This window comes from Haemorhous mexicanus, chromosome 3, assembly GCF_027477595.1.
Source record: "Haemorhous mexicanus isolate bHaeMex1 chromosome 3, bHaeMex1.pri, whole genome shotgun sequence".
Taxonomy (NCBI): Eukaryota; Metazoa; Chordata; class Aves; order Passeriformes; family Fringillidae; genus Haemorhous; species Haemorhous mexicanus.
The window spans coordinates 55631196-55653976 of NC_082343.1; the positions used below are offsets into that span (position 1 = coordinate 55631196).

Consider the following 22781-nt stretch of genomic DNA (forward strand, 5'->3'; position numbering starts at 1 on the left):
AAACTGTCAAGTGCAACCAAGAAACTCCTGACACTTACAAGCGTCAATCTTCTTTCTCAAGAAAAGGCTGCAATCCTCACAGCACAGAGAAGCCCTAGACAATGTATACTTCACCAAGAACTTCATCAAAAAGTGGCAACAACTGTGTCTTAGTAAGAATATTCAATGACCTTCATGGGAGGGCACCCGAGCTCTCACCATCTCTTTTCCATTGAACTGACTGCGCTGACCTTGCCTGTAATTACAGAGCAATTTCTTTCCCGTAGGAACATTCTGCAGCCTGCAAACATCCCTCGAGTCTGCAGCAGTTCCAGCTAGTTCCTAATTATCTCCAATATCTGCCCACGGCTCTTTAATACTTTCTTATGAACATACACTGAACTTTTGATATTCTCCTCAAAAATCCCAATACTCCTTTGTATGTGACACACTACCACACTGGAAACAAACAATAACATTAAAAAAAAAAAAAAAAAAAAACGGAGATGAAGGAAGAGAACAACAGATGTCATCAGTTTTTAAAATTCAGAAGAGCCTCATAAACAAGAACTGTGTCTTTTGGACAGCAAGACATATTTAAGCCAGAAACCTGATAATTGCTGAGAAGCAGTGCAAGTGTGGTGCGTAGCAGCAGAGAGGGAGCTCCTGGTGATGCCTGCAAGCTGCACCACAGGTGTGGGATGGATTGTGAGATCTCTGTGTGTATTTAAAAATACAAAAAGACGAGAGTCGCATTTTTCAAGCAGCTTGGGTTTCTCAGTCTTTAGCTCTGGGATGAAGAACTGAACTCTATCTAGTCTTGGCTGTCCCTCAAATGTGTTGTAACTCAAGATTTCAGACTGGTTTGAGGACCTGCACTCACCTCACCACCACTGCTTAGAGGTCCAGATGCAGAGTGGGGATGCTCTGCCCTTACAACAAAGAGATGCAAACCTTAAGAACAGCTTCATCTCCTCCCTCTACCTGTCCTCTTTTGCTCCAAGTTCCATGTTTTTTCCTCTTGGCTCTGGAAAGTCGTGTCAAGATTTCTGGATTAAAGGAGGCATATAATAGAATGGAAACAGACTAACTCAAGGAGTGGTTGCTCTAGAGGCAACCTTGATAATCAAGAATCACCGAAGAAGCGTTTGTAAAAGTCAAATGCTTTAAACAAATGCAATAAAGTCAGGAGCTTTGAATAAATGCTCGGAGCAAAGCAAAGACTTCACAGAAAGTTGTTGTTTCACTACCAAGACTCAGAGGGCACAGATCAGCTGCACACACGTGTGCCCTGTTAGGTGAATGATGGTCTTCATCTGCTCTGTATTAATAAGCCAAGTGTTGACTGTTCACCTGTCCAGACAGAAGCAAGGAGGTCAGCAAGACACAGGTGTCCACCAGGCACAGTCATGGTCCGGTGGGTGAGCTGAAGGCAGATCTGCACCTAGGTAAATTCACAGAGCAGTCTTGTGCCCAAGTAGTTTTATTTTATGTGTCTTCACAATTCTCTCTTCATACCGGCCTAGCTCCTGCTAGACATATGAAGTATGCCTATTTCATATAAATATGAATATTAAATAGTAGGTATCTTAAAATACAAAATTTTGAAGAGGGGATAAGAACTAGCAGTATGCTATTCCTCATGCATGACTAGAACACTACAACCTTTCTATTAAGAAATCCATAATAGTCAAAAATTGCCAGTTACAGAGGTATTTAGTGGGAGTATGGCTACCAATGACTGTCTTCTATTTTCTTAGACATGAAAAATCAATGTGTTAAAATGATCACAAATGAAAATGAATGAATAGAAAAAGGGTTGCAAAAACTCTAGAAAAGTATATTCAAGGAGCAACACGAGTTATTTTAAGTAGGAATTCTGAATATTTCATTCAATGCCCTCTGTACAACAACCAGGTAGTGGTTGCTTCTAACTCCAATCTCTACAAAATCATGAAATGCTCTTCCATTGAACAAGTGTTCACGTTTCATCAAGAAAGTCAACAAATGTTGCAAATTACCGTGGGTTTTTTGAGGAAAAGTAATACTCTCATTACTTGGCAGCTAGTGCTATAATTAACTTCATTCTGTTGTTTTTATCCCCAGGAAGTTATATAAATGAAGTAACTGTCAAACTACTTGGACCCAATTACTTCTTTTCCTCAACAGAAAACTCTCAATGCCTCTTTAAATACACCTTCACCTAACCTAAACCCAAAAGGGATTTTTTTTTTTGGTAAAGCTCAGATTCAGAGTCTACAAAGCATGAGAATCAAAAGGGAAGATTCATCACCACAGTAAAATCTGTATCTTTTACATAAACACTCACACAGAGCTAATGCATTCGCATACAATTAAAGCTAAAGTTATGCATGACTAAACAAGAGAAAGAATGCTGGTGTGGGATTTTTTTCCCTTGGATTTTATTCTTTCCCTTTGCCAAGTTACACCTTACTGCCTTTCCCAAGGAACACAAGGATCTTCAGAGGAAGACAGTAAACTTTTCAAAATAGCCAGAGGAAAGATTGATTTGGTTGAAGAATATCAGCTTCATACATTTTGTACTTCATTTTAGAAACCTGGATTTGGGAAAGTAGTATGATTGCATTTAGTAGATGATGTGCTACTTAGCAAACAGCTTCTGCTAAATCTGACAAATATAGGTCAGAGTCCTGCAATCACACTTTGCTCAAGCATGCTTTGCATTTTTTAGACAAAAGTAATAATAAGACAAAAGCAATCTGAGGTAATTTAATAACATTATTTTGATGCAAAATTTTATAGTTATCTTAGTTACTTTTTTCCTTCTATGCCTAAGACTACTATATGTTTAGACAAGCCTATTTCAGTACAATCTTGTTTTAATTAAATAAGTACTTCCCAAAGTACCTCCAGAACTGTATGAAAGTCCAATATTTACTATGTTAAGAGTTTTGAGAAGAGGTGAAAAAGCAGAACAATCAGAGAAAATAAACAACACATAATCCACTCTGGTAATTCCCTCTGTAAAACTCAACATCTGTACTGAAGGTTCAACATCTGCATTAAAAGAGCCTGCTTGCAAACTGTGTAAGGAGAATTCTGCTGCTTTTTCTGGTAAGCAGCTTGGCAAGGTAACATCATAATCTTGCGGTGTCAGTCATCCCCTTGAGCTTACAAAGTCTATTAAAACAAATTACATGAAAACATCTTTTTCAGGATTTCAATTCAGTAGGTTAAGAGGATCAGGATATTCCAGTTCCTTCTTAGATTCAAGGAACATAAGACAGTACAGTACTTCAGTGCCTAATGCTGCAGTGACACCTTAATACATTCTCCATTAACTGTGTATTATTCACAGACCACATAATCACAGGTTACTATTAGGAAACTATATGCTTTGCTGTTACCTCTATTAGCTAGATTACAATGAATTCAACAGTTCAGCATCTGCTTGAAACTGACATTACATTTGATCTGTAGCAGATGGATGCACACAATAAATATTAGAGAAAAAGGTTAAAATATGGTATTATGTGAAGTATTTTCATACAATGCTTCTGAAATTAGGTAACCAAATGATATTGTAAGAAAATTATATCCCAATAACTAAAATTACATATTACTTTTCACTGACTCTTCTACTGAATGACAGCATGAAACAAAGATGATGAACATACAGAAATTACAATATCAAAATACAAAAATTCTCTTCCTAGCTATTAAAAGAATTAAATACCTAAATTAAATATGGGAACATCTAGTTACTCAGTGACTCTAAAACCTCAAATATTACCTGACAGATGCTGATTTCATTGGATTGTCAACCTAACAACTCACTACTTAGCTGCGTGATTAAAATGTTGCAAGATAAAAAAAAACTTCAAAAAAAATCTGTAATACTTAATATATAATTCACAGATTATATGTTTGTCTGAAATCAGTCTATTTCTTTTCTAAAAAGGCACAAAACAAGATTTACATTACATGTGAATATACTGCCTTGTTTATACCTGTACACTGTCACAGCAGAGCTGTTTTACTGCTGCTGTTATTTCTCCTTACATCTACATTGCAATGTATTTATCTCGTAAAAGGGGCTGTGTAATGCTTGTGCCACTGCTCAAAACAGAATGTGGAAAGGTTGTGAGGAAAAAAAAAATAATAACCCACTCATTACATTCCTAGGATGAAGAATTCAATGTAATTAATAAAACCACAAGGCAATAAGACAGTGCAAGGAGATGGCATACACCATTCCAAGAATGTTAAATAACCCTAACACAGAAGTGAGTGGATAAATGTTCCGCAGTAAGCTTGCAAAAAGCAAACCCCTAAAGGCAATCATCATATAGGAGCAAATAGTTTTACAAATTAATGCACCTGAGAGATATGTGCATTATCTGACAGGTTCAAATACATCAGTTTTGTTTTTACTCCCCACAGTGTCAATGTCAGAGTAATCCTACCAGAATCTATCACTAAGAATTGGAATAAACAACATTTTACTGATGGATAACCCATAAAACAAATATTCCATTATTTCCTGTCAAATCCCTATTGTAAACAAAGTCCTTAAGCAACTTAGCCACAAAAAAATCCCACACACATGTGACATTTAAGGGGCCTGCAAACAAACCCAAAATTTCTTCCCCCTGTTCTCAGGAGTGATCAAAGCATAACACGAGATTTAAGAAATCTCTTAATACTTCTTGTTCCTATCCATGCAGACTGAGATATTCTACCCTCAGTATTCTAAGGCAGCTATAAATTATCTGCAAAGCCTATCTGGTCTGTTTAATTATCATGCATATAATTTTTTACTTCTATTGGAGAAGTAAGTAGGAGGTAGTATTAACAAGTGTCATGGATGTTTACCCCCTTTAAGAGCAAAATGTCAATAAAATAATATAATTTCCAATCCCTACGATTTTGCTTCAGATGCTAATTGTAGTTAAATACTTTATGAAGTCTTGTAATCAATGTCAGCAAAAAAGGCTGGAAAGTTATGTTATGTTGATTAAAGCTTGAGAAGCTAGAGCTCACATCCAAAAAAATCCAGTTAAATTGATTTTTCAGTTGACTGAAACCAATAACATAGGTTTTTATAAATCGAACTCCAAGCTTTATTTTGGACTTGCATGTTTACCAATTTTCATTTCAGATGAAGAAATCCATCTCACGGAAAGCAATATGAACCATAAAATGAAGCAAGACACTGCTAGACTCTACGCAGACACACTAGAGCAATGCAGAGCTGCAGGGATCTGATTACAGACTATCTTCTGCCAGGCAGTCAGGCTCCCACTGGGATGGGGAGCACATCTGCTGGGATGTTCCACAGTAAAACAGTGTTTCTTATGTAGAGCCTTACAGATGTTGCAGGTTTATTCTCTCTCGATGCTTCAACGTTTTATCAACATTTTTAAGCAGAGCATAGCGAGGCATTTACTGTTTAATAAAATTTCCTCATGCAACATGTTCTGTGATTCTTGGATCTGTTGCTTTCCTTGCAAGAGCCAAAAGCCAAACTACAAAGCAATTGTTCTGGGTTGATAGGGAATGTCCTTTATTGCTGCTTCTCAGAACAGTACCCAGGTCAGCAAGAGCTCCAGCAGACGAAAAGCAAACCCAAGCCTATCTCCTGGAAGACCACATGCAGATGCAGAGAAAATAATTTCAACATTTATTGTTTCTCTTGTTTTGAAGCAGAGCTACAAATAACTGACACCTCACCCATTTCCAAATGAAGCTTCTATAATTACATTGCTATGCCCTATGGAAACACTACTGGGTTTCTCATAGCAACCTTCAATGACTCAGAGAGCCCTGCTCTCACCACAAAATTACTGAGAGCACCACATCCATCCTCAACAGAAGAGCTGGTACATGACTGGCAGAGTCACCACTACCACTGGCAATCCAACAGCTTTATGACATCTTGTCTCTTGAGAAATAAAGTTTTATGGCCAAAGCAGTAGTACATTCCATATACAGTAAGGCAGGATTGCTCCTATAAAATTTCTCACACCCCATGATGCCTTGAATGCACACACTACAGAGTCTTTTTAGCAACTCTGTCAGATAGATAAGTACAAATCCTTCCCAAAGGTCCACAAGACAGCAAACTGTTCAAAGAAGCCTATGCTGTAAAAAGACTTCTTAATCTCTGACACCTCAGTGACCCACTCCAGTTTCCCTTCCTAGATCCACTTGGCCCTCATCCCTGTTTTCACTGCCAGGTGCCCGTCCGACCTCTCCCTGGGCGGACTCAGTTTCTTACAACATCACAAGATAAATATTAAAAAAAGTGAGAAATATTCTGTGGCTTTAGGGATTTGGATTAAATCACTGATGGGTCAGGTGAGTGTTGGAACTGCAGCCAAGGAGCAGACACAAGACTGAGGTGCAGGAAGACCTTTCAGAAACAGAAAGATGCTAGCTCAGCTCAGCTGCACCATGGAACTTCACCCATGGGACAGAGCTGGAGCAACTTCCCTAATACTGAAGGGAAAGACAGTATTCTTCATAAATAAGAAGGCAGAATTTAACATTACTGGCTTCCAGTCTGTGGTACGACCCCTGAGTGTAGCTCATCTGATGTTTTCCAGTCTATTTCTACCTTGCTTCAAAATATTTCTGTCCATTTCTAGTCTACGTTTAAAAAACGAATGGGTAAATGGTCGTTCCTTCTGGAACAATGTTTTCCAAACTGCCATACATGCCCCACTGACACACAAGGTATGCATACATAAAACTGCAAGTGCACAAGGTACCCCGAAGTGTTGTAAGAGCCAGGCTAGAACAAGGCTGACAACAGTTCAGAATCTAATGTCTCTCTAATCTCTAACACTGCTGGGGTAACAGAAAAAAAAAATCCCCCCAAAAAAGCAGTATTTTAAAGAATTGCATTTTAGGATTATCTTCCAAACTCACCATGGCATCAAGTTACTTTCAAAGGAAACTAGAATTCCATTTACAGAAATCCAAGGTTTAGGAGATTTAGAGAATGTTACTAATAAAACTACATACTAGATGTTTCGGTTTCATATTAATAATGTTTTTCTTTGAAAATTAATTTGTTTTTAACCAAAAGGAAGATTTATCTTCAGCTTCTGACCTAAGGCGACTTTTTAGATGCTGAATCACTAAATCAGTAGAAACAGCTGATCTCAACATCAAATTTCTTATTTTTTACATTTTCCAAGAAGAAAACAATCCTTTTCAATTTCTCCTTGAAAAAAAAAACCTGACATAAACTATACTGAAATAAACACAACTCTTCCTCTATGCCTGAAGAAAATCTGTTGCAAGCTGATCTGCTCCTTCAGCAAACTGAAACCAGTTATTTACCCAGCAATTTCCCTCATTTTAGTGATCTGTGGCACTTTTAAAACCTCAGCAAAAACATTTAAGCAATACATACTCACATAATTATTATTAAAGCTATTTTAATTCGATTTCACAACTTTTATGAAAGGCTAAATTTACTACAATAGACTAAGACAAAGAAAGTCCTACTTAAAAATAGTATCTTTTTATATCCATTTTTAGCCACCCTGTTCTCTAACACAGCATAGTAAAAAAAGACTTGGCAATGCTATTGCCATAGGCTCCTCCTCCATTACAGACCCATGGCACTTTCATCACAACATTAAAAGGTCCCAAATCTCAGTTGAAAAACTGAGGCTAAACCAAGCTAAAAAGCCAAATTCTAAAGTGAATTGCACCAGGTACAGGCACACATCCTTTTCTAACCATTCAGCAGCAAACCTGTGACAGTCTCTACCAGGTACAGCAGGAAAAGACATATTGAAAGGACAAAGACAGACTTCAACACATTTTGTCTGCTTTACAGACAAAAAAAAAAAAAAAAAAAAAAAACCACTTTGGATGTATTAGTTTTATTTACTTAGTTTTATTTACTTAAAGCATCAGGAAAAAAATAGAGCCTTCATATATCCAATCTCAACATCCACAAGATTTCAGATGGATGAATATGGCATGAGCAATGTATATATCCTGTCCATAAAAGACATGCTATGCAGAAATTTGTAATTCTACTTCTCCTCATTCAAGGCCACCTACATATGCATATGACAAGAAAAATTGCAATGGTTATTTGGCAAACCATGCAGTGTCATATGGCAGCAGTGAGCCAATCTTTAAAAGCTGGCTCCAACCTGACCAGTGGCTGATGTGCTCCCCTCCAGCTGTGACATCAGGTCAGGACAAGCATTATCCCAGTCGTGCAGCTGATGGCAGAGCTGGAGGGAATCCCTCTAAGAGGAAAGCAAAGACTAAAGGAGCACGCTTCCTTCTGGGAAAATGGGATGAAATAAGGTCATACTGGAAAGAGGCAGGTGGTTCACAAGGTCAAAAGAGAACTAGATTAACATGTGGAAGTCATGCAGTTTCATTTTGAGCCATGATGCTGAAGTCCTTGGCCAAAAGGCTCAAATCAGACTTCAGGCACTGTATCAATTACCTGGACTGAGTAAACAGGCCAAGAATCTGTACACACGTTAGAGCATCATCAGCCACCTAGTACAAGGGATGTTTAACTAGCTAAGCAGGGATACAGGGTTTGAGGGGAAGGGAAGTGGGAGAATCTGTATCCTTCAGACTAGTAATAATGTTTGTAAGACATTATTTTTACACTTAAAAAACTCCTCAAAAAAACCCATCACCACCCAAAACCAAACAAACAGACAAAAACCAAAAACAAAACCCCAAACAAACAAACAAAAACCCAAACCCAAACTATATAGAACCTAAGTTGCTGATGCATTTTTTTATCAGCATGCTAATGAAATGCTACATTGTTTTACATGAGAAATTACAGATCCATAAAATCCACTATGCAAGACAATCCTGTTTCCATAAATTAGATACTAAGTTCACATAGGGAGATGGGACTGTTTTATTTAAAAAATAATGTACAATCAGCAATAAAGCAAAACAGAGGAAAACGCTGAAGAAAAGTTTCGGAGGGCAGTGATTCCCTTCATATTATTCTCCTAAAGACTCAACTGATAGAAATATATAATAGGTGTTTGCCTTAAAAAATTATACAGATTGCATGCTCCTAAAGAAGAGTGTTATCCTCATGCTGGATTCTTTCCAGACATATTTTTGGCTACTACTGTAGCCTCAAAACACAGCTGGGGGAACAGATTAGGACACACAAAAACACCTCTCTGACAACCAATACATCTGTCTCAGCCCAAAACCTGTGTACCTTTCTTTCATTTTCAGTTCTGCATGACACAAACATGTAATAACAAAAAAAAAAAAAAAAAAAAAGAACAGCAGTAGAAAGGTAGAAAGCAGGAAGAAATATTTCCATTTGAACAAGGCCTAGATTCAGCAAAATATGTCTTTATATTCTCAAATGAAAACACCAGGATACCCTGTTGATTGTGGGTATCACCACAAAGAGTCAGGGCTTTTGACCAAAGGATGTCACTACTATGTTATACACAGCCAATTTCTATGACAAAAAGGACCTAACAAGCACTGACAATCAACAATGCTTTTCTAGCTGAGAAAGCAAACTGCTGTGTGGCAGTACTTTCAGGCTTTCCACTGACATCATGCTATGAAAGAGGCAATTGTCCCAAGGCAAATTTAGATTTATCACCAGCATGAGAGAATGTCTTGTTTATAATCAGTCAAGATTTTAAATCTAGAGGGGAACAACAACAAAAAAATTAAACACAGACTAAACAAACCTACTTGAAGAAAACCTGTCCACTTTGTTACTGAATATCAGAAAAATTCTGCAGAAGGTACTGCATGTGAACAAGTGCTAGAGCAAATAATTCACAATTTGAAGTATCTCATTCATTAAGCCTTTGATCCTTAAAATAGTAGAGAGTATGGTCCAAAAACCTCAACATTAGAAGGGAGACTATGGCTTCCAGAGCAGTGCCTATGCACCTTTTTTTTGTCTAAATATTGTTTTGGCCAGAGTTCTGGGCCTGAAATTTTCTAAAACAGTGAACAAAAGGTCTCTGCTCTCAGCTCACAGCAAGTGTGCTGCAAAGTGCACCAGAGAACCCAATGCTGCCAAACAAGCTGTGCACTTCTTTGAGTTTTATTCGGTACGGAATCGAGCATTTCCCCCAACTTCTCTCTCCCTGTTATCACTTATTCTGCTTTAAAACAGACAGCTTTGAAATACCCTGCAAGAAAAGCTTGAAAGAGAAGACCTGAGTACTATGGTACAGGCCACCTAACAAACATCACAGTCTAGAGAGCAAAAACCTTAACAGCCTCACTTTGAGGATCTGTGCACACTATCATCCACATAGCCACAGGAGCCTGTCCTGAAAGAACAACTCAAAAATGCAGAGGGGAAAAAGGAAGAAAAATGACAGCGCTATCATCTTCTGATCAATTTAAATCCCTGAGAGATCCCTGAATTTACTCAGTAAGTCAAAGAATATAAGCAAACCTGCAAAGGCAAAGAATAAGTCCCGCAAAAATTAGAAAGAAAAAAGGATAGATGAACAAGACACGTGAACAACGAGAGGTAACAAGGTGAGACACACAGGAAGCTTTGCATCACAACTTGATGCAAACTTGATCACAACATAGTGAAGAAAATTATCAGAGAAGAATGTGATTGTGTTCATTGCATTTTTCATGGCATGTTTCATTTGTTCAGATGAATTTCTGAACAAACATTTGCACCTAAACACCCATAAACCACAAAAAAGGACCTTCTTGACTTTTCCTACTCCTCTCTGTGACCCAAGGAATTTTATGTTTGCCTCTTTGCCTGGAGTACAATTCTCTTCTTCACAAGGTCTCTGCCTATATCCAGACACAAGAAAACAGCAGGCCTATTAACAGTGGACTGTGTGAGAGCAAGCCTCACACCTGCATCATGAATTTATATCTTACTTCCTCTGAAAAGAACACCACTTTAATGTAACTCATCTTCACATATAATCCAAAGACAGTGCTGTATGGAACTTCAGACTACATAACCCTAATGTTTCATTTTCATCTTAACACTGACATCAGTAAATTATATTTTGTATATTTTATACTATGCTGTCCAAAAATAAATCTGAGGCATAATAGCTGAGTTAAGTATTAAAGAAAATTGTAACTGGAATTAGCAGTGTGTTCTCCAGAAACAACCCCAAACAGGTAGGCTAAGACTATCCAACAAAAGAGCATCCCAGCTTTATTTGTACTGCTTGAGTAAATACAAACATTGCAAAAGGACTGTGAAAATGAAAACTCCCACAACCTTACATAAATATCTGCAGCCAAAAAGCGTCTCTATGAATAAAGTTGAACACGCCACAGATATGTTTTCGATTGCATAGGGGTGAATAAAATGCACTAACCCTTTTTCACAAACACACCCTTACCAATGAATGAGTGATAGAGACTTGTCATTGCTAACTTCCAAAACTCCCAACACACAGTACTCTAAGCAATGCTGTGGACCCTGTGATTCACTATCTGCTACAAACACCTGGAGGAATTTTTCAATACAAGTGCACTTCAGTGGGTATGTTCAAATACAGACCCTATCTGGGTACCTCATCCAGCCATGCACTTTTGCCAGAATTAATAATATTTTGAAGTATTGCAACTTTAGCAGTGTTGTTCTGATGGTTTACAGACATTAAGTGATAAGCCAAGAGCTCACAGTCTCAAGAATCAACAGGAACACCAGGAAATGAGGAGTTGCATAAGAGTACTTATAGTTTCACCTGTCCCATTTCAGGCCCCTCTCTTTCTGCAACCTTTTCAGCTTAAGGTGTAGACTAGTCATCTTCAGTTGAGTGAACATTTGGCTCTATTCCAACTACACCATGATTTCTTTTCACATGACCCTGATATTTTGAACCCTTGATCCAGTGTCCTAGGAGTGCCCTACTAGTGTCACTGATTCTAAGAAAAGTAGTAAAATAGCATTATTCCCACTATAGTGCTAAGTAAAAGACAGATTAAGCAGCTCAAGGCAATACACAAGCTTATGGCAGAATTGAGACAGAAGTACAGGAGTTCTGCCTCCCAGTCCACTGCTGTAATCATCAACTAGTGGGGGAAAAAAAAAAAAAAAAATTAGGTGTTACTTTAGACTGACATAGGATGGCTTTGTTTTTTTCCTAAATTATTATCATTTCATCAGAACACCCATTTGCATGAAGTTGCAATTGCTTTTTAAGTTGTTGTACCCACAAGGCAGCAGCCTCCTACAACCTACTCCACCTTTCCAACCACAAGACCCATGAGTAAACAACAAACAAGCTGAGGCAGAACCTCAAACACACCCTTAGGAATTACTGGAATACCTGAGGTTACCTGAAGATAAGCATGGCTTCCCTTACAAAAACAATTCTGAAATCTGATCCAGAGGATGCATGCATTAATCTATTATGAAGGACTGGAAAATAAGCCAAAATTCCTTCGGATGTCTCAAATGAAGGTAAAACTCTGAATCTAAAATGAAGTAAACAGGGCAGAAGCCTTCTCTAAAAATAGATCTTGCCATGCAACCAAGTATGCCTGCATGCAATTGTTATTTATTTTTAAATTGGAGTAATTTTCCAGGTAAGTTTTTAGATCAGCTGACAGAATTAGGTGTTTTAAAACTAGACAAAAGAAACCCCCAAGATTTGTCTCCTGATCACATTTCCTATAAAGATGTAGAGGAAATCAGGAAGCAATAACAAAATGCAGTCTCTTGCCTGGCATTCCACAAAATCACAAAATTGTGAATTTCAATGAAGGCAAAGACAGCAACAATAACCAACACCCAGGAAATATGGACCTAACTCTTAACCAGAAAGACTGGAAGAAACTGCCCTAAACATTGAAAACTAATTTGAAATCAAAAAATAACAAACAAAGAAATGAAAATACACATAAACAATACACCCCACATATCCCAAGCTCACAGCCCAATTAAGAGCACAAACTGAAAGAACTCATGTACTCCTCAGTAGGTTCTCCAGTGCTTTCTCCACTAAACCTCTATCACCTCAAGCCTACTCTTAGCAAGTGTTATCACCCCACACGTGGATGGGTGCACTTAAAGATGTCATTAGGGACAATCAAAACAGAAACAAAACTGAGCAATGTCAGCACTTCAGGATTTTCCATTCAGTCCTTCCATGCTAGTCCTGACAGTGAAGAAGGCAACAACACAAACCTCTTAGGACACTCCATGGCAGAAAAGTAATTCACAGCTTGAGCAAGTGTTAGGCTCAGAAAGCCTGAGATCTTAGGTCTCCACACCAACAAAACAAAGCAGAAGTAAATATAAGTGAAAACAGACAGCTGTACATCGCTATGGACTCTCAGTCATCAGGCATGGTATTTGTCAAACCTGAAACAACACCCCTGGAGGCAAATCAGTATGATCCAAATCCTCACAACCTATCTGTCCCATTCCATCTTTCTTAACAAAAAATGGACAATGAGTAGCAAATCTCCTCCTGAAGGCACTATAAAAAAATTATTATAATTTCCCACGCAAAGGTCATTTGATTGTTTTAGGAGAATTTTCATTAAACAAATGCTGGCTATTTCTTGGTTTCTCTGTGCATCCCTGGATGATAAGGACGGACATAATTTCAAATCCAAAGCAGGCAACAAAGTTTTCCTAGTATTTCTGGAGCTTGAACAAGTAATACTATTTTAAAACTGCAAGAGCTTGTTCTGGCACCACAGCACCAGACAATCAAATCACAAATATTTTCTCTCCAAGCCACCAGAAATATTTAAAGCAAACTCCAAAGGGATAAGGCGAAGACAACTACCCAACCTTTGGAACATTAACTTCCTATGACAGAGACAAAAGTCTTTACTGTTGCATCTCTTGGAAATAGGAGACTATCTTTTATGAGATCTCACAGCTTAATGGTCATTTCTAGCCCAGAAGAACCACCATTCAGGTCACCTGCTTTCTGCATTAATAACTGCAAAAAAACCCAATACATTACTGAAAATTAACCTGTATTTTAAGAATTTTCTATACATCTTCTTCCTCAACTCCCAAGCTACAACATCACTCTCTCTTCAGTGGTCTCTCATTTAAATCCTTGGAAGAAAGAGCAATTTCCAATTCCTTTATTACTAAAAGTAAGTACTAGTTTGGGGGGGGGGGGTCTGTTATTGACTTCTAATTCATAACAACTAAGGAAACAAACAAAGCCCTCTGTAACTCCTTAAAAGGATTTAAAAGATACCATGCAAAAGCCACAGCAGCCAGACTCGAAAATCCTTTCTTTGAAAAGTCATCGCGCGTCCTACCCATAAGAGCCAAATTCTCACACTGCTTCACTTCACCCCTCTCTGCACCTTCACCATCTCTCTGTCAGCCACATGTTGGTTATTCATCCACTGGATATGGGTATTTTTTGACAGAATATGTCTTCCTAAAAGACACAGTCAGCAATTTGCTACTGCAAAGCATATAATACACAGTTCTTATGATAATATGTGGATGATACGTGACTCTACACCTCATCTTTGCTGGCTTACTTCTGTCTTCTCTCCATGTCCATCTCCTCTGCAGAAGAGCATACCAGCACCTTTCTAATGAGACCTGCAGCATGCAGGCTGAGGTGTTTCAGGAGATGCTGCCACTGCACTCACCCAGCATGAGCCCCTGAGGCCCCTGGAAGGAGGGACTAATACTGTACAGGCACACTCCTAGCACAAGTACTGAGCTCAAAACATACTTTTTTAATATAGTATACTTTCCTCAATCTTATTACAGGTCCAGTGAATAGACTTTCAAATTCAAAAATTCTCTTTGCAACACTGAGAAATAACTTGTATTAGATTTAATACATGTTCCACAGGGTTATTATATTGGTATAAAGGAAGGCAGAACGTCTCCTCAGTGGGCTGGCAAAATCTGGAAGGAATCCACCTCTAAAAGGTCTGTAACTCAGAGAAAGAGGACTTAATCCTCTGATTTGTATTTGCTTCTAATGGAACCCTATTGCTGCATCAAAGCTTTGGCTGTTGAGGGAAAAAGACTAATTTTTGCTCATAGTGCTCTGCTACAATTCACCATAAGACTTCGTATAGGTATCTTCAGAAGAACCATGTCCCTTCCCCTGCTGGTCTAATCTATTTTTAATCTATTTTATATCTTCATCTCCACTCTGGAAAAACAGCAAATGGTTCCAAACTGCATACCTGTAACATGAGCTGGTTTAATTTTATCCCTTGATCATTCATGCAACTTAGCAGATTTTCACTGCATAGCTACCTGCGTCAATATAAAATACAAATGCATTAATTTAATTCTCTCCTAGAATTCCAACACTTTAATTGCTATAGCAAATTGAATTCATAAACACTCACAGGACAATGGAAGGTGTAGCCCCATTTTCTGATGACAAATTAAAAAACATAAATATATGTATATATATATATACACACACACAAACACACATATATATACATATTCCATAAAGGATCGTTCACCTTAAGCATCAAACATCATTAAAGATCTTCTAACAAACCCAACCAGAAAAGAGCAGGAAGCAGAAATCCAAACCAGGGAAAAGTCTACATCAAACTAGAAAAGTCCTCAACAGACTCCAGCCCAATCCAAGCTGGGAAATGCAAATCAAACCCATTTGACTTACATCGTTATTTCTTTACAGATGAAATGAAAGTTCCTGTAGTGACCATATGAAAGTGACATTTCAATTACATATTGTTCTGCTTCCAAATTATTCAGGAATGTCTTTTCTTTTTTGAATGACTAATGGGACAAATACAGATACAATACCAGTCTTCTATTATGCAACTATAGAAAGCTCTCCTAAAACCTCAATCAAAACTTTCTTCAATCTTATGAACTTGGCAATTACTTTCCACAGGCCAGCTTTTTATGCTCACAATGTTTCTACAGATATAATTCAAATACAGTAGACAGGAACTCCACAGTCTTTACAAAAAAGATACACTGTTAAGAGCAAAACTCGCTATAAGCATTTCTCAGGTGCCATATTAAGATGAATGGACTTTACTCAAAGTGAAAAGAACTTTTATGAAGAGTCCTTTCTTCATATTTCACAGCACACAGGAGTTTGCATACAAGGCCTGACATTCCATGGGTTCCACATCAAGCATTCAACTTTACGCATAGAAGTTTCTTTTCAAATTTTACAAATTGAAAAACCCAGGGGTTTACATCAAGTAAATTAAAGGCGTGGAGGATTGTAACTCTTAACCTGGCAACAGACAAACTAAAAACGGACATGTCAAACTTTTGTCATTGCTGTGCCACAGGATGCTGCAGATGCTAAAGCAATCAAGGTCTCAAAAAAGAGATGACATAAATTCACCACAACTATTAAAACCCAAATGATTAAATACCATCTGCCCACAGACCCCTAAAATGCACCCTGCTAGAGCCCAGTGACACTTCCCTTCAGACGCTCAGCTATTTGAACACCCTATCCTACTCTGCCCTGGGCATCTGCTATCATTCACTGTAAAAAACAAGATACCGATGCAGAAACACCTCGGGTCTGAGCTGATATGCCATTCATAGGTCCATATTTTTGTGCCTGGGAAAAAAGAAGGTACAATATCTAAAGCTGGTTCAACACCTACACTGTTCAAGTCCCTCATTTCCCAACACTATGTAGGGCACTTGTATGGCAGCCAGGATATTTATATAGTAACAGTTCTTAATATACTTACATGACTCGTGAGAGCTGGGGAAGACACCACAAGTATGTAACTCTTCCTCCCTCTCCCTTAGCTGAATTCACTCCCCCTTAAAAGTTTTGCTTAACACTTAAAATAGCTTTATGAGTAACATTTTTTCTATTTTTATACAACAGTAACTATTATCCATACCCTCTATGATCTGCAAGACAGGATTTGTGTTAGTCAATCTACCTTCTGTATATTTTAATCAGATCTTAGATAGGTAGATCTCTAGGGTTGTGTTTCATTTTTGAGTTATTTACAATTGAAAAGGTTTCATAAAAGTCATCCCACCATTCCAATAGCCTAGAGAGATCTGTTCTTTATAAAGCAGAGACAGCAATAACATTGCTACTAATGCTTGCATGCTCAAAAGACCAAGGTTACCATTGTATTAGATACTGCGTCCGAAAGAGAATAAAAGTGAGAGTGCTTTCTCCCTCATTTAAGAATTTTGTTAGTTATGGTCTTTCTCCAACTAAAGAGTCTCCTGTGGACTGTGATCCATCACAATCACAGCAGGCAGTCAACCTTTGCTTTTCCCAATAACTTTACTTGCTACTTATCTTCAAAAACACTGCTCTTCTATCATATTCTTGCCATACATGCAGACAGATTCTTTTCTTGCATATTGTGTCCAACATTTACGGCTCCTTTTCGTGTCTTTTGTCTGCTTAAGTGGTGCCAGAGACCCCTGGTAAAGTACTTGTACCAATTCTCTTTAAATGGCTATATGCATGGATTCGGCCACCTTTGAAATTTACCATTCAAACTAGTGAAACAAGAGATATACAAGGACTTTATTTAGAAAACAGTTCAGCTGCTAGATATTTGCTTCAACAAATATGTCATGAAAAGAGTGTTTTCAAAGGAGATGAATCTATTCCACGGCACGTACAAAGCAGAGGAGGAACTGATATAGGATGGATTGATGCACTGAGAAATGCTAGAACTTTCTATTCTAATGGGAGAGTCAGCCTTCAAGGGAATGTTTTGCAAAGAGTATTTTGCACTAGAGAAGGATGTTGGAGACTATTCAAACCCAGGGCACCAGGAAAGTGTATGATTACCAGCTGGGTCTGTTAGCTCTCAAACTATGCAGAAGGCAACAAAGGACCTCCACACTACACAGCCCAGCTTTCCAGTGGGAGGTTCCCCAGACCAGATCTGGTATAGTACAGCTTTCAAGGATATGGCGCAAAGCAGATTAATACTAAGGCCTTTCAAGGGTGTGAGCACAAAGTGAAAACTATTATTGTGAACCACTTAAAAGATACTAAAGTTTTAAATACTGTAAAATGATGTAAACAAAGGCATTAATCAAAAATTACACAATACAGAAACAATGGATCAAATAACAAAAACATGGATCAAAACAAGAGTCACACAAAAAACAACGAGCACAGCAACAGGCAGCTTCTTGAAATTGGACTTTTCAAAACATTTCTTCTTGGACTTTCTTCCAAATAATCTGAAGCCACACAAATCTTAGTGAAATCTAGATGCAGGTCTGCCAACAAGAAGGCATTGTTTCTACAGAGAGCCAGCTGAAATCACTGACTACACCTGCCCAACTTCTGACAAACATTTTATTACAGTAGCTAAGCCTTAATAAAAGGTTTACAACTTAGATCTAAGTTGTAGATCTTCTATAACTTCTTCTTGATTTTCTTCTTAGATCCATAGTTATAGTTTCTTTTTATTGATAGCATTACGCTGTCTAGAAATACAGTTTCCACATTATTTAGCATATATTACACTATACAGTTTTCAAGTTATAATCTTTCCATTATCAAATTTACCACACATTTCCCAATTTGGATTTTATCCCTAAATGACAACCACCTAATATATTATCTTGAATTTTTAAAAAACCACCAACTTTTTATTTTGCCAACTATCAACCCATCATAAGACCTCAAGTCCTAAGTAACTATGAAAATGCACTAATAATGTAATTAGTAATAATCAGCTGCACATCCCAACTGATGGAGACAGTTGGAAAACAACTTAAAGATGTGTACCTCACATTCCTAGCATAAGAAGTTGTTCTGCCACCAGATGCAATACAAAAACGAGGCACGGATGGTGACTCTAAAAAATGAAAGATTCTGTACCATTTCTACCAGCCCTACCACAGCAGAGATGAAGTAAAACACATAAGAGGATGCTGGCCATGTAACTCACTCATTCACACACACTTTTTTAAATCCTGATCAATATCAAGAGACATATGGACAAACTCTCTGAGCAGCCAAGCTCCCTGGAAACTGAACTAGAGACATGCCCCATTAGTACCTGGATCACCTTAACAGGAACTGTCCTGAAGCATTTCCTAACTCATCAATGAATTTAGTTAAGCCTTTAGCAAGGTTTCTTCTGACACTAGGAAGAGAAGTCTGTCCTCCATAAAGCAAAGGCTTAGCTCCCAACACTAGCATGGAAGGCATGGCATGAAATTACCTCAGTCTTCATTAAATGAACAACAGAAACAGAAAGGTGAGTTTGTTGGGGTTTTATTGTATAAAAAAAGAACTAAATCAAAAAGTCTGATTTTATTATTAGACTTTCATATAGAGCTTCTTATAGCAATCACAGCAGACAATGATCTCTTTATGAGCACTAGATAACATAATAATTACCCTAAGATAAGAAGAGAATAATTACACTGAATTCTTTTGCAAGATGCTTTGAGACCTACGAATGAAAAGCAATGCTAAAAGCTGCATATTCTAAGTATGCTTAATAATTACATAAAACAAGTACAACTTTTTCTAAAGACTAGCTATAAACAAAACTGATTTTATTTGAAAGTTCAGCTGAATCAATAATTTTTTTGAGATAAAAATGAATCAGCTGCACTACAACAGCTTTCTTGGTGCAAGTTCACAATAGAACCATTTAAATCTATTCACTGCCTTACTGAAGGAAATATAATGAATATTTCAAGCTGTCCACCACAGGCTCAGTATAGTTCAACATGAGTAGGGTTTTCATAGAATAATGAATGTGTTAAGGGTTTTACAATAAACATCTGTTGACTAGGTGAGAAATCCAGTCTGTTGTCAGAAGCAGTGATGCAATGTACAAAAAAATAAATTGTCTTTCTATGAAAATCATTCACAACAGTTATAGTTGTCAGTTTTCTAAGCTATTTTTAATCTTATAAATAGCTATCTATATATACTATCAACCCACTACCTCCTTTCAGCCCCCAAGAAACTGCTAATGACCTTCTTACAAAATTCCATTGGGGGCGTGGGGGAATATGCAGTTTTTTGAAATAGCTCTACTTTGCCTGACATTCCCACTGCCTGTGAAAAATGAGGCCCACTCGCAAAAATGTTCCTTATAAGAGCAATCAGGTTAGGAACTGCTGGCATGAAGCAATTTCTTGAATTAGGATTACAGGATCAAGCTGATAGCTAGCATCCCGGGGGGATCACCATGATTTTGCTATTGTGGAAAAATCTGTGATGGTATCCTCAAAATAATTTTACCAGAAATCTTGACGCACTGAGACAACAATTTAAGTCTTTAAGCTTAAGTATAAACAGTTAAATGTTAGTGGTTCATATGATTGTCTCCAAAGCTATCAATACTGTACTATGGTAAAACACTTGCTATTTTGACACAGCTCTTACTATACTTCATTTTATTAAACAGATACCTTAAGATTCAAATTTTGCAAATTATTTGTAAAAACAAACATTAAGAAACAATTTTTTTTTATTTACAGTTTTCATAGATATAGAAAATATCCATTGCAAATACCCCTTACCTATTCAAAACACAAGATGTATGAATCAGTAATCCTTGGACAGGCAAATTTAATCCTGGTAAAATGAAACTACCTATGACAATAATATGAGTACAATTAAATTTTTTTTAAAGATAAACATTTTCTATTAAGAGGCCTTTGTTTAGTTCTTGTTTGAAAAACATGTATTTCTAAGCCACGGGCAAAAAGGGACTCTAAAACACAAAAACATCACATTTGACTCAGGCAATCCCTTAACCTCAAATTGCTGGAGGCCTGGCTGGTTTCCCAAAGAATCACAGCACGCTCACCCTGTTGTTATGGTGTTTCCTAAGCATCTGCTATGTGCCACTTGCAGAAACGGCAATCCAAACAAGACAGACCTTTGATCTCACCCCATGCAGCTGGTTTTAATCGCCTGTTCTAATGTCTCAGTCACATTTAAGCACTGAACTGGTAAACGATTCCTGCACTTTTTCGGAAACCTTTAGGAAGCCAAGGTGCTGAACACGTTCGCACACAGGCGCTTACTGAAAGGCACGACGAGAAGAGACAACACAAAGAATGCGAAGGAGTTGCGCTCCTGAGGCGGATCTCTGCACATCGCGGGGCACGACTCCGAACCGTGCGCCCCCCGCCACCCCCAACCCCGCTAAGGCGGGTGCACGGGGGGGACGGAGCGGGAAGGGGAAAAAAAAAAATAGAAGAAAAAGACAAAAATATTTACAAATGGCAGCGCTACGGGCGGTGCACGGGGAGTCACAGGTGATGCCGGAGCCAGCGCTTCCCTCCCCGCCGCCGCCGCCCGGGGCTCCCGGACCCCTCGGCCGCTCCCGGACCTCCGGGGGAAGGTGGGCACCACCCCCGCCCCACGGCCCGGAGCCGCAGGTGCACGGGCAGGACGGGGGCTCCGGGCAGCCTCCCGCCCGCCTTCCCGAGGCTCATCCCGGCCGGTGCCCGCCGGGCGCGGGGGAACCGCCGCGGGAAGGACGCGGCTCGCGGCACACGGTGGACGCGCACGTCCCGGCGGCGCACCGGGACCCCCCCGCCCCCAAGGAGCGGGACCGCCCTGCCGGCGGCCGGCGCCCACCGGAACAAAAGGAAAACAGCCCCGGAGCCGCCCGCGGCCCCGCACAGCGCCCGGCCCATCCCGCCCCACCTCCCGCACTCACCTCGGCGCGGCGGCGGCGGCGGAGCGGGCGGCGGCCACTCGCGCCCGCGGGCTCCCTCCCTCCCGCTCCCTGTTCCCCTCCCTCCTTCCCTGCCCGCCCTCCCGGCTCCGTCTCTCACCGCTCCCGGAGCGGCGGCGGCGGCGGCTGGGCCCGGCTCCCCCGCCACGTGACCCCGCCACGTGACCGCCGCCCTGCCCCGGCCCGGCTCCGCCCCCGCCGCCCGCCCGGCCGCGCCGGGATGGGCCGGGATGGGCCCCGCTGGGAGCGGGGCTGGCCCCGAGCCCAGCCCGCGGCAGCCGGCCGGGGCACGGCCACTGCGGGGCACACCGCAGCCCAGCGTGGGAACAGCTTGTCTGACGGGGGAAACGGCCGCCACCACGTCCCTGTGCTCCCCAGCCCCTCACCGCCCGCTGGAACCACTATAGTGGGTGTGATGTGACAGCAAAGCGCTGAGAGCGGGCTTGCCCCTCCTGCCTTCGGGGCTGAGAAAGAAGGAAAGTAAGTTGGTGCCAATATCTGGGGCATCGAGCCCCATCGTGTACTTCACACTCCTCCCCGCAGGAATAACAAGTGCTGTATTCCTGCATTTTTGACTCACACCAAACGCCACAGCGAGCGAAAACTAACTGTGCTGACCAGTGCTAAGCGTAACCTTTGCTCCCAGAAAATAACGCTCACAGTAATGGGTCACGGGGGTGTCCTGTCGGAAAGAATGCCTTTATCCTTCAAACTTGGAAATAAAGGATACAATCCAGAGATACCAACAATTACAAGGCCTGGGGGAGCCTCGGTAAAAGCAAACTCGACGCTGTGTTCTGGTATCACATTCAATGCGCATTCACTTTCTTCAGAAAGGAGTAACAAAATGCCTAAACATAAAAGGGGTGAAGCACTCAGTAGTTTAAGGAAACCTCGAACAAGCTGCCATTATCAGCTCTAGAAAAGCCATACAATGGATAGTACATGGGGAGTAGGAAGTGAAAAGGCCCTATCCCCTGCTGGCTTTAGTAATCAAAACCTACAGACCATTTCAGAAAATATAAAGATACATATTTTTCACACTATTGTCCAAAGCTCCATTAAGAATTTTATCTTATAACCTATAGCAAGAAGGGGCCAAACTTTGTGCCAGAGGACCAGCTACATGTGCAAAAATCTGAAAGACTGAAGCCTGAGAT

General features: G+C 39.7%; 2 protein-coding genes across 5 annotated transcripts in view; one reads left to right on the plus strand and one right to left on the minus strand.

Annotated features, from left to right (window-relative positions):
- TULP4 (TUB like protein 4) overlaps window positions 1–21799 on the minus strand; it is a 150630-nt gene extending 128831 nt beyond the window's left edge. The window contains exon 1 of one of the 4 annotated variants that reach the window (XM_059841900.1): window positions 21722–21799. The gene's annotated coding sequence lies outside the window, so the exon portion shown is untranslated. The other 3 variants (XM_059841901.1, XM_059841902.1, XM_059841899.1) reach the window with 3 other exon arrangements.
- Window positions 21161–22042, plus strand: LOC132325709 (proline-rich protein 2-like). The gene has a single exon (XM_059843292.1). It carries the CDS (start codon window positions 21161–21163, stop codon window positions 22040–22042), a length of 882 nt encoding a protein of 293 aa, XP_059699275.1.
- Window positions 22043–22781: the final 739 nt, after the last annotated feature.

Coding starts and splice junctions, on each gene's coding strand:
- LOC132325709 (XM_059843292.1), top strand. CDS start 21,161: ATGGCAGCGCTACGGGCGGTGCACGGGGAGTCACAGGTGATGCCGGAG.